This window comes from Papio anubis, chromosome 4 (assembly GCF_008728515.1).
Source record: "Papio anubis isolate 15944 chromosome 4, Panubis1.0, whole genome shotgun sequence".
Taxonomy (NCBI): domain Eukaryota; kingdom Metazoa; phylum Chordata; class Mammalia; order Primates; family Cercopithecidae; genus Papio; species Papio anubis.
The window spans coordinates 28,173,665-28,185,037 of record NC_044979.1 but is presented as its reverse complement, the minus strand read 5'-3'; the positions used below and the strand labels follow the sequence as shown (position 1 = coordinate 28,185,037).

The window sequence follows — 11,373 nt, the reverse complement described above, 5'->3', positions numbered from 1 at the left end:
AGGCACTAAATAGTGTGATGAACACCTTTCCCCACCTGGCAAAATCCTGTCACTAAGACTTAAGTTAAGCCGGGCATGGTGGCCCAAGCCTATAATCCCAACACTTTCGGAGGCCAAGGTGGGAGGGTTGTGTGAGCCCAGGAGTTCGAGACCAGCCTGAGCAACATAGCAAGACTCCATCTCTACAATAAAAATTTTAAAACTAGCCAAGTGTGGTGGTGCACACCTATAGTCTCAGCTACTTGGGAGGCTGAGGTGGGAGGACCGCTTGAGCCCAGGAGGTTGAGCCTACAGTGAGCCATGATGGTGCCACTGCTCTCCAGCCTGGGTGACAGAGCAAGAACTTGTCCTAAAAAAAAAAAAAAGCCTAGGTCAAATGTCACCTTCTTGGTAAAGTCTTCCCTGGACTTTGTGCCATAGTGTGTGTACTTTTAGCCCTCATGGTACTTTCATTACCACATCACAGAAAATGTGCTGTTTAGGTCTCTTGCAGGGAGGAGAGCAGTCCCCAAAAATCCTTTGCACGTCTAATCCCATATTGGTGACAGCTTCTTGGAGGACCTGTAGAGGACCCACAAGTTGGTTGGTTACTTCTGTCTTCCCAGCTTGACTGTGAGCTCCCTGAGGTCAGAGAACATCTGTATTGGGTGTTGTGTCCGTGTGGAGCACAGTACTTGGCCCAGAAGAATAAGTATTGATTGAATAAATCGACAAAGGGGTGAGCATTTAGAGAAGGAGCAGACAGGTGAGCCAGGAAGCAGCCGGAGGAAGCTCCAGCAAGCACTGCAGCCCTGCCAGGGGCCGGTGGGGCCAGCAAGGCTGTACAGGGGAGAGCAGGAGCCTCCGCACAGCCTCCACATCTGTTAAAAGCGGGTTTAGGGCTTTCTTACCTTCCTAGAGTTAGGCTCGGGAGAGAGTTGTGGGTAAATATAAGGGGGTCACTCTGCCTTGGCATGGGAGGGTTGGCCAGCTAGGGGATAGGGTAGGGAGGCAGAGGGAGTGGACAGAAACTAGAATGGGCACTATGGCTGTCACCAGTGCCCAAGGTCGGGGTCCTGACACAGAGCAGAGCCTCGAGATGGTGCCAGGAAAGCCCTGGGGGGCCCCATGGATGAGGGTGGATTTGTTGGAGAAGTCTCTGGGGTGAGATCAGCATCCAGAACCCAGTGAATTCCCCTGTGTGGGTTCCGGTTTCTCCTGGATACTGTGCAGTCCCGACAGGGGTCTGAGTGGCTCCCCCCCGCCACATTTGCTATTCAGACGACATCTGGTTACTGTTTCTGTCAAGGGCAACCCTGACCTCAGGGCCCTGTAGCAGTGGGGGTGGAGGGAAATGCCGGCAAGGGTTAGGCTCGTGCCCCCGCTGCTGCTGTCCGGGCTGGACTCCCACAGGACCCTAAGGCCAGCAGGAGGGGGCTGGGAAGTCCCACAGAGGGGGATGTGCCCCGCACAGGGTCAGGGCAGCCTGGGCAAAGCTGGCATGGTGAGAGGCCAAACAGATGCAAAAGGTTAGTCCACCCTGCTGGTCTCTCCAAGCCATCAGGATCCGTGGGAGGAGGAGGTGTCAGGCACTCTGCAGGTATCTGTGCCTCACACAGGTCTAATGGGGGAAAGCCTGGGCCTGCCCAAAGCCACTGTGGGGACAAGAGAGGGCAGAGGCCCGGCTTGCTCGATCCCAGGAATGAAAGGCTGGTGCTCAGGAGCACGGAACAAGGAGACGCCTAGAATGAGGCCCCAGCGGCAGCGACCACTTGGAGTCCTGGCTCCTTCTCCGCTGCCCAGTGGGCAAACAGAACCGCAGCTTTAGGCTGTAGGCAGGCAGAGTCCTGGCTGGGACTCCAGGAAGCCTCGAGCCCCCGCTGACCCTCAGGCCCCGCTGACCCTCAGGCCCTGCTGACCCCAGATGGTCGGGGGTGGAGCTCTGGCTTATCTCTCCAGCTGCCCAGTTCCCTGCCACTTTATCAGGGAGGGTGAGAGGGTGTCAGAGCTCAGAACTCCCACCCCAGCCTCCCCGTGGGACAGGACCCAGGTGCTGGGGGAGAACAGCCCTCGGGAGCAGCCAGGAGTCCTCGGTACTGGGAGGGTTTAAAAGCCAGGGGGCCGACTCGGCGTCAGTCTGACCTTCCCTCCCGGCGGCAGCATGCGGGGGTTGCTGGTGTTGAGTGTCCTGCTGGGGGCTGTCTTTGGCAAGGAGGAATTTGTGGGGTACGGATGCGGAGAGGAGGGGGTGCTCTCTGAGGGTGATGGGGAGGACTCAGCCTCCAACCAGTGGAGGAGACAGACAGACAGACACATGGCAACACAGCCAGAGAGGATGGCCTGGCACCACCTGGGACAGCTGGCAGATGAGGAACCAGGGTTGGGAAGAGGTTGTGTCTCCCAAGACAGTCTCCTGAGCCCTGGAGAAATCTGAGCTCTGAGGAGGGTTTTCAGGACGAGGAGAAAGGAGGAGGCCTGGCTGGCTTGGAACAGAGAAATAGTTCAAACTGGGATCGAGACAGTAACAATGTCTAGAAGTTTCTAAAGATGGGGAGAGAAGGGGTGAGGGAGCCCAGGCCTCTCCTTGCTGAGACCCTCAGTGCTTTCCCCTGCCCAGCCCAGAGGACCAGGCCCAGTCCAGGGATTCTGGGCTGCTGCCTCCCTCCTGCACCTGGGGAGTGCTCGTGGCCAGGGCAGGTGTGGTCTTGGGTGCTCACTCCCCACTCCCACTCTGCCCAGGCATCAGGTGCTCCGAATCTCTGCAGCCGATGAGGCTCAGGTGCAGAAGGTGAAGGAGCTGGAGGACCTGGAGCATCTGCAGGTCAGAAAAGGGGAAAAGGGCTCTCCGAGGCCCCAGGGTATCAGCTGGGGCCACCCCAGGTCCCCACCAGCCTCTGCGGCCAGCTGTGCCTGAGCGCTCTCCACCCAACAAGGAGACATGGAATTGACCCTGTTAGGAAGCGACTTCAACCCCACAGCTCCAGAGTCTTGCTGCCCTTGAGCACCTAGGCAATGTGCCAGCCCCTTTCCGGTTCCTCCCTCTGCCTTACTGTCTCAAAGGCCTCTCACTCTGCTCCTGGGCCATTTCCCTGACTACACTGGACTCTCCAGTCCCCAGGGTTTCCCCGTCTTTCTCTGCCCCTATTACCCCTGTCCCACCCCCAATTATATGAGAACTTCTGGCACCAACAGCCCCTCCCAGGCCGGCCCTGTCCCTGCCTGCTGTCCTGGCTGCTGCCCCCAGCCCGCTGTGACCGTGCCGGCTCTTGTCCTCCCCAGCTGGACTTCTGGAGGGGCCCTGCCCACCCTGGCTCCCCCATCGACGTCCGAGTGCCCTTCCCCAGCATCCAGGCGGTCAAGATCTTTCTGGAGTCCAATGGCATCAGCTATGACACCATGATTGAGGACGTGCAGTCGCTGCTGGACGAGGAGCAGGAGCAGATGTTCGCCTTCCGGTCCCGAGCGCGCTCCACCGACACCTTTAACTACGCCACCTACCACACCCTGGAGGAGGTGAGGGCGCCCCTAGCGGCCGCTCCCCGCAGCACCCAGCTCTTCATCATGGCTGGCAGGAACGGGGCAGGGCCAGGGCCAGGGCCAGGGCCAGGGCCAGCCTGGGTGTGCGCAGCACCTGCTCTGTTTCCATGTGGCCTGTGTGGTCGTAGCTCCATTGCATTGCAGGGCTCGCAGCAGGCTGGGATGGTGGAGCTGCTAAGGGAAGCATCTGGGTACCCAGAAGCTATTAAGGCCAGTCGTCTCTTCTTTCCCACCTCAGATCTATGACTTCCTGGACCTGCTGGTGGCGGAAAACCCACAACTTGTCAGCAAGATCCAGATTGGCAACACCTATGAAGGGCGTCCCATTTACGTGCTGAAGGTAACATCTACATGTGGACATACACACAGGATAATGGACCCACACGTGGCATCCGTGATGGGCGTGGGCTGTCACGGAGAAATGACGGTCCCAGGGAACATGCTGTTAGATGGACTCCCCATGCAGACATTTGGAAAGGCCTGAGTCTCCACCCTGGTCTTCGTGTGTGTACCCCTGCCCATACACAAACTCTTAGGTGATCCAGTGTTTCCAATCAAGCGTCACATTGTGGAAGGTATTGTGGAGTCTGGGTAGTCCAGATAAAGTGTTTTCTTGAGACAGAGTCTCGCTCTGTCACCAGACTGGAGTGCAGTGGTGTGATCTCAGCTCACTGCAAGCTCCGCCTCCTGGGTTCATGCAGTTCTCCTGCCTCGGCCTCCAGAGTAGCTGAGGCTACAAACAGGCACCACCATGCCCGGATAATTTTTTTTTTTTTTTTTTTTTGAGACGGAGTCTCGCTCTGTCACCCAGGCTGGAGTACAGTGGTGCAGTGGCACAATCTCTGCTCACTACAACCTCCGCCTCCTGGGTTCAAGCGATTCCCCTGCCTCAGCCTCCCAAGTAGCTGGGATTCCAGGTGCCTGCCACCACGTCTGGCTAATTTTTTGTATTTTTAGCAGAGACAGGGTTTCACAGTATTAGCCAGGATGGTCTCGATCTCCTGACCTTGTGATCCGCCTGCCTCAGCCTCCCAAAGTGCTGGGATTACAGGCATGAGCCACTGCGCCTGGCCGATAATTTTTATTTTTTAGTAGAGACAGGGTTTCGCCATGTTGCCCTGGCTGGTCTCAAACTCCTGGGCTCAAGTGATCTACCCACCTCAGCCTTCCAAAGTGCTGGGGTTTCAGGTGTGAGCCACCACGCCTGACCCAGAGAAAGTGTTTTATTTGTGATGTCCCCCAGAGAACTGTCCAAGCAGCAGAACAGCGGAAGGGCCAGGGGCCTGGTCAAGTAATATTCACCCCAAGCTTGGGCTGAGGGCAGGAGGCTAGGCTCTGTGGGATCCCTGTCCAGCCCCCAGCCCCACACCCATCTGAGTGATGGCCCCACAAGCAGAGCCTTTACCTGAGATACACAGAGAGCAGGTGGTCTCTGGCCCGGATTGGGGTCTCCTTCAGGTCAGCGAGATGAGGCCCCAGCTGTGAAATTTCCTCTGATCACTCCTCTGCTTCCTCTCCAGTTCAGCACGGGGGGCAGTAAGCGTCCAGCCATCTGGATCGACACGGGCATCCATTCCCGGGAGTGGGTCACCCAGGCCAGTGGGGTCTGGTTTGCAAAGAAGGTAAGGTCGGGGAGGTGAGGAGGGCTCTCACCTGGTGGGGCGTTAGTGTCCAAGGCCCCCAGAAGCCTGGGCCTCCCTTTGCCCATCCAGAAGCAGTGACCACAGAGGACATGGGGGAAGGTATCCATTGCTGTGACTTGGCAGACGCCTGGCCCAGCCTACGCTGCCCCTCTGCCCCTCTAACCCTCCAGATCACTCAAGACTATGGGCAGGATGCAGCTTTCACCGCCATTCTCGATACCATGGACATCTTCCTGGAGATCGTCACCAACCCTGATGGCTTTGCCTTCACCCACAGCAAGGTACCGGCCTTCTCCTGTCCTTGGGGGAAGCAGGATGGGCCTCTGGCTTCTAAGCCGCACAAGTAGCTCACACCTAATCTCAACCCCAGATGTCAAGGGAGGAGCAACCAGACCTGTGCTCCTAGCCGAGGGTGTCTCAACTGTGGCATGATGGGCATTTGGGGTGAATGATTCTTTGTCATGGGGGCTGTCCTGTGCATCCAAAGTGTTTCTAGTATCCTAACCTTATACCCGTTCAATGCCAGTAGGAGCCCCCTCTCCAGTGGCGACAATCAAAATGTCTTCAGCTATTGCAAAATATCTCAGAGGAGGGTCAAGATTGTCCCCAGTGGAGGCCCACTGCCCCAGACCTTACTTCCTGGTCCTACTTCTGTTTTTATGGCAAATAAAACATCCGACTAATGACACAGGGCCACAGTCTTGGCGGGGGACACCTCGCGGCTTCTTGGCCACATAGAACCCTCTGGCCAAATGCCATCCTATGGCCTTCCCCACTCTCCTTCACCCGATGCCCCCTCTGCTGATCTTCCTCCCCGACAACCAGCTGGGAGTGGATCCCATCCCAAGCTGTGCCTGCAGCTCAGCTCCCTATCAGGGCACTAGTGTTGAGGGCTTCCGCCTCCAGGGAGCCCTCCCCTGAGTCCACTCTGCTCTCTGCAGCCTCTGAACCACCCCCACCCAGCACCGTGACGAGCGCCACATGTGCCTCGGGGTGGCTGATCCTGTTTTCTTCCTCAGGATCGCATGTGGCGCAAGACTCGGTCCCACACAGCAGGCTCCCTCTGTGTTGGCGTGGACCCCAACAGGAACTGGGACGCTGGCTTTGGGTGTAAGGCCCAGAGTGTCTTGGGAACAAGGATGGGACGGCCTGGAATGGCTCCTCACCACTGCTCTTGCTCCCGCCTCTCTCCTGCCCCTGCAGTGAGGGGAGGTTGGGGGGTGGCAGCTCTGCCTCTGAGGGCTCTTGGGGATGGAGGCTGTGCTCTGAGAGTTGATTGTTACTTGTCTGTAAAAGGCAAGTTCCTTGCAAATGGGCAAAGGTCTGAAATCCTATCTAGGGGGCTTCTAGCTTAACCTCAAGTCCTCCCTCCTTGGCCACGTCTCTGTGAGAACCAGTCTCCACTGAGGAGCCCGTCTTCCGTCCCTGGGCGTGTCCATCAGCTCTGCCCAAACCAGGCTGGGAGGGCAGCACCCCCAGGTTATAGAAGGCCTCTGGGCTTTCCTGAATCCAGGGGTTGGAGTGAGCCCTTTCGTACCCGCCTCACCCCCAACTCCATGCAAAGAACTGGATTCCAGAAGCCACAGAAACTGGAGGAGCCACACCACGATGCCCTCTGTCCCCCCACAGTGGCCGGAGCCAGCAGCAACCCCTGCTCGCAGACTTACCATGGCAAGTTTGCCAATTCCGAAGTGGAGGTCAAGTCCATCGTGGACTTTGTGAAGGACCATGGGAACATCAAGGCCTTCATCTCCATCCACAGCTACTCCCAGCTCCTCCTGTATCCCTATGGCTACAAAACAGAACCGGCCCCTGACCAGGATGAGCTGGTAGGCACGGACCTTGGCTTGGTCCCTTGTCCCCAAGGTGGCTTCGGACAGGCCTGGGCTTTCCCCAGTTAGACCTGCGTAAGGCACAGATACCTCCAGAGTGCCTGACACCTCTTCCTCCCGCAGACCCTGATGGCTTGGGAAGACCAGCAGGGTGGACTACCATTTTTTTCTGAGAAATCGAGGCACAGAGGTGATGGAGTCACTTCTGTCATGTGACAGAGCAAGGGGCAGGGCTAGACTTCGATCTTAGGCACCACATGTGGAGGCACATGTGACTGAAGGGCAGAGAAGGCCAGCTGGCCGCGCTGAAGGGCCAGAGAACTGTGCTGACAGGCCCCGGGCTGAGCTTGCAGGCTAAGCAGGCTCTGTGAGAGGCCCACGTCTGCAGGGTGCTTCTCCTGGGCTCCCCTTCCAGCCCCCAGACTACCCTGGCCATGCTGTTCCAGGAGCCTGGCCATGACAGGTGGCCTTGCTTGGTGTTTTGTCCAGGATCAGCTTTCCAAGGCTGCTGTGAAAGCTCTGGCCTCTCTCTACGGAACCAGCTTCAAGTATGGCAGCATCATCAAGGCAATTTGTAAGTGGCTGTGTGGTCTCTCTTGGTGGGCCTGTGAGGAACATCTGCTGGCTCTTCCTGACCACGGGAGTATCCCTCATGGAAGGAAGTAGCCAAGGGCGCCCAGATCTGCCAACTGCTGGCGAGGGCTGTTCTGAGGGGTGGGCAGTCCTTTTCCGGACATGAACTCTGCTCCCTTTGATACTTTCAGACAAATGTGAATTCCTCTGACAGCTCTTGTCCTCTTGTGTTGGGGCCAAGTCTAGTTTTTTGATTGGATGGGGTGGAAAGTCCTGCTGGGATTTGCAGATCACCAGGAAATTCAACTTAAAAAAACACTTCTCGGGGGCAGGGCGCGGTGGCTCACGCCTGTAATCCCCGCACTTTGGGAGGCCGAGGCGGGCGGATCACGAGGTCAGATCGAGACCATCCTGGCTAACACGGTGAAACCCCGTCTCTATTAAAACTGCAAAAAATTAGCCAGGCATGGTGGTGGGCGCCCGTAGTCCCAGCTACTCAGGAGGCTGAGGCACAAGAATTGCTTGAACCCGGGAGGCGGAGGTTGCAGTGAGCTGAGAGTGCACCACTGCACTCCAGCCTGGGCAAGAGAGCGAGACTCCATCTCAAAACAAAACAAAACAAACCAACAACAACAACAACAAAAACAATTCTCCTCCAGTGCCCCTCAGTTAGAGAATGGGCCTGATTTATTCCTCACTTATTTATTCATGCACTGCCCCTGAGAGGAGCATTACTGAATCAAAATGGAATTAACTCAACAAATGTTAATTGAACATCTACTATGCACCAGGCCCTGTTTCATGCACTTGGGATATAGCCATGAATGAAATAAGCAAAGATCAGGGAACTTTCTAGCGAGGGAGACTGACAATGAACATAAATAAGTAAATGATACAGTATGGGAGGTGACAAATGCTGGGGACGAAAACTAAAACTAGACCCAGTGAGGTGAATCAGAAACACTGGGGGTGGAGGTGGAGCAAGTGGGTTGAAGGGCAGGCCTCACTGAGAGAGTGACATTTGGGCAAATATTGAAGGAAATGGGTGGAGGATGTGGCAGCCAGGAGGCTACCCAGCTAGGAAGAGCCTTCCAGGCAGAGGAACATTCTAGAGCAAAGGCTCTACAGTGTGGTCTGGCCAGGGATGTTGCTGGAACAAGACTGATGTGCCTGCCTCCAAGTACCTGAAGGTCGAAGCTGGGTAGAGGGCTGATGGGGATGAGCTGCGTACACACCTCACACGCTTCCTGCCTGAGTGCCTAGGTTTTGGTGGACAAGCGGGTCACAATCTTATCCAAGGTTGACCTCACTTTTGGACTCCAGGCCTTCTTTGGAAACTGATTCAACTCTGAGTCAAGGTTTTGCTTCATTCAACCTTGTCAAGTTAAATTCTGATATGCAGCCTACTGCTCCCTCCCGGGCCAATTCAAAAGTGGCTTCATTACCTGCTGTTAATTAGTTTCCCTGGCAAAGTTTCCTCCTAAAAGAAAGACAAGTGGCTTTTGCTTTGACTCTGGCTCTTTGCACTTTCCCCCTTGCAGACCAGAGCCCCAGGGGAACAAATCCTGGTTACCCAAGCAGGGAACTCGGGTGTATTTAGGGGCTTCACTGAAGTGGTTGTTGGACAGAGGCTGTTTTCAGAGGGGCTTGTGCAATTGCAGAGACTTTCTTGCATCCCTCAGTGAATAGGGGAACCATTGCTGGTCTCCTCTTTGGACCTCTTGGCTTAGATTTTTTAGTGGGAGTTTCTTGGAAGTGAGGCTGCTTGGTCAACAGCAGACCTTAGTAGACACTGACTCCACTCAGCATTGCACAAGGCACAGAGCTTTGGACAGTGTTGGATCGTTAACCCAACCCATGTAAATGTTCCCAAAGTGATTGACCCTTTCTCTCCTGTTTTACTCCTGCCCCAGATCAAGCCAGTGGAAGCACTATTGACTGGACCTACAGCCAGGGCATCAAGTACTCCTTCACCTTTGAGCTCCGGGACACTGGGAACTACGGCTTCCTGCTGCCGGCCTCCCAGATCATCCCCACGGCCCGAGAGACGTGGCTGGCGCTTCTGACCATCATGGAGCACACCCTGAATCACCCCTACTGAGCTGACCCTTTGACACCCTCCTTGCCCTCCTCTCTGGCCCCACCCAGGCAACCAAATAAAGTTTGAGTGTACCAGGAACAGAATCCTGGGGCTTGCATGTGGAATGCATATGGCACGTCTGCCTCTTCAAGCTGGGGCAAAAGTGATTTAGTTCCTGCAGGCCTCCCTGGAAATGTGTGGGTGGTTGGACTAGATGACCCCTACATTCCCCTGCATTCCAACGTCCTGTGAAGTCGTATCCAAGTGGCGTCTGTTTTAATTAGACCACCCTGAGTTCAGCTCACCAGTGGGATGATTTGTTCATACCTTAGTAGCAAGCAGCAGCCACAGCTGCTAACCAAATGCCTGGCACCCCACAGTGGCGTGGAATTCAGCGAGTACAAAGGTCTAGCTAGCTGTGTCCGTTCATCTATAAAAGCAACAACCTGGAAGGTGAAATATAATAATCCAGGTGGCCACTGCTGTCCAAAATAGATGTTGCAGTCAAGTAAAACCGATTACTAAAGAGCAAAATATCATCTTCCATTCCTGAATCAAATTGGAAGAAAACAATTGGGTTAAATAAAATCATTAACTGAAGATAAAGAACCAATCCAAAGGCCAATGCCAAGACATTTTAAATTTTTAAATTTTTTTGGTAGAGACGGGGTTTTGCCATGTTGCCCAGGCTACTCTTGAACTCCTGGGCTCAAGCAATCCTACTTTGGCCTCCCAAAGTCCTGGGATTACAGGTGTGAGTCATTGCATTTGGCCAAGATATTTTATTTTATTTTATTTATTTATTTATTTATTTTTTTGAGACGGAGTCTCGCTCTGTCGCCCAGGCTGGAGTGCAGTGGCGCGATCTCGGCTCACTGCAAGCTCCGCCTCCCGGGTTCACACCATTCTCCTGCCTCAGCCTCCCGAGTAGCTGGGACTACAGGCGCCCACAACCGCGCCCGGCTAATTTTTTGTATTTTTAGTAGAGACGGGGTTTCACCATGGTCTCGATTTCCTGACCTTGTGATCCGCCCGCCTTGGCCTCCCAAAGTGCTGGGATTACAGGCGTGAGCCACCGCGCCCGGCTAAGATATTTTATTAACTATAAATTAATTATATATTCTGAAGATTTTGCCTTTAGGGATAGAAGTCATCCACTTTTCATTTGCCACATCCTTCCCAGTGTCTTCCGTACGCAGTTCTGCTCCCTCATGTTTGCATCCACCCCTTCTCCTTTCTTCTGTTGAGCCCACGGTTCCCAGGATTTAGCTTCCCTTCTTCAGCTTGGCGAGCTTGATGCGTGTGATATTACAATTAGCAGCTAGCACAACTACATAGGATATCCCAACCTGTTTCAAAGCAAGAATCTCCCTTTTGGGCTGGCCGCGGTGGCTCACGCCTGTAATCCCAGCACTTTGGGAGGCTGAGGTGGGCAGATCACGAGGTCAGGAGTTCAAGACCAGCCTGGCCAACATGGTGAAACCCCGTCTCTACTAAAAATACAAAAAATTAGCCGGGCATGGTGGCTATACCTGTAATCCCAGCTACTCAGGAGACTGAGCAGGAGAATCCCTTGAATCCAGGAGGTGGAGGTTGCAGTGAGCTGAGATCGCGCCAATGTACTGAAGCGTGGGTGACAGAGGGAGACTCCATCTCAAAAAGAAAATTTAATTATATTTAAAAACAATAAATGCTTGTGAAATGGAGACATGAAAGTTGTCCATCTCAA

General features: G+C 54.8%; 1 protein-coding gene across 1 annotated transcript; it reads left to right on the top strand.

Moving 5' to 3' along the window:
• The first annotated feature begins 365 nt into the window (after positions 1-365).
• On the top strand, positions 366-9,762 carry CPA1 (carboxypeptidase A1). Its single transcript, XM_003896599.4, has 10 exons — positions 366-2,205; positions 2,719-2,800; positions 3,259-3,492; positions 3,755-3,856; positions 5,037-5,138; positions 5,330-5,440; positions 6,179-6,269; positions 6,789-6,988; positions 7,481-7,565; positions 9,478-9,762. The coding sequence occupies exons 1-10, from the start codon at positions 2,141-2,143 to the stop codon at positions 9,663-9,665; spliced, it is 1,260 nt and encodes a 419-aa protein (XP_003896648.2). The 5' UTR covers positions 366-2,140; the 3' UTR covers positions 9,666-9,762.
• The last annotated feature ends 1,611 nt before the right edge of the window (positions 9,763-11,373 follow it).

Bases quoted from the DNA above. Each gene is read 5' to 3' on its own strand.
- CPA1 (XM_003896599.4), top strand. From the start codon at position 2,141: ATGCGGGGGTTGCTGGTGTTGAGTGTCCTGCTGGGGGCTGTCTTTGGC. The intron at 6,270-6,788 runs GTAAGGCCCAGA...GTCCCCCCACAG, and splicing joins CTGGGACGCTGGCTTTGGGT to TGGCCGGAGCCAGCAGCAAC. The intron at 7,566-9,477 runs GTAAGTGGCTGT...CTCCTGCCCCAG, and splicing joins CAGCATCATCAAGGCAATTT to ATCAAGCCAGTGGAAGCACT.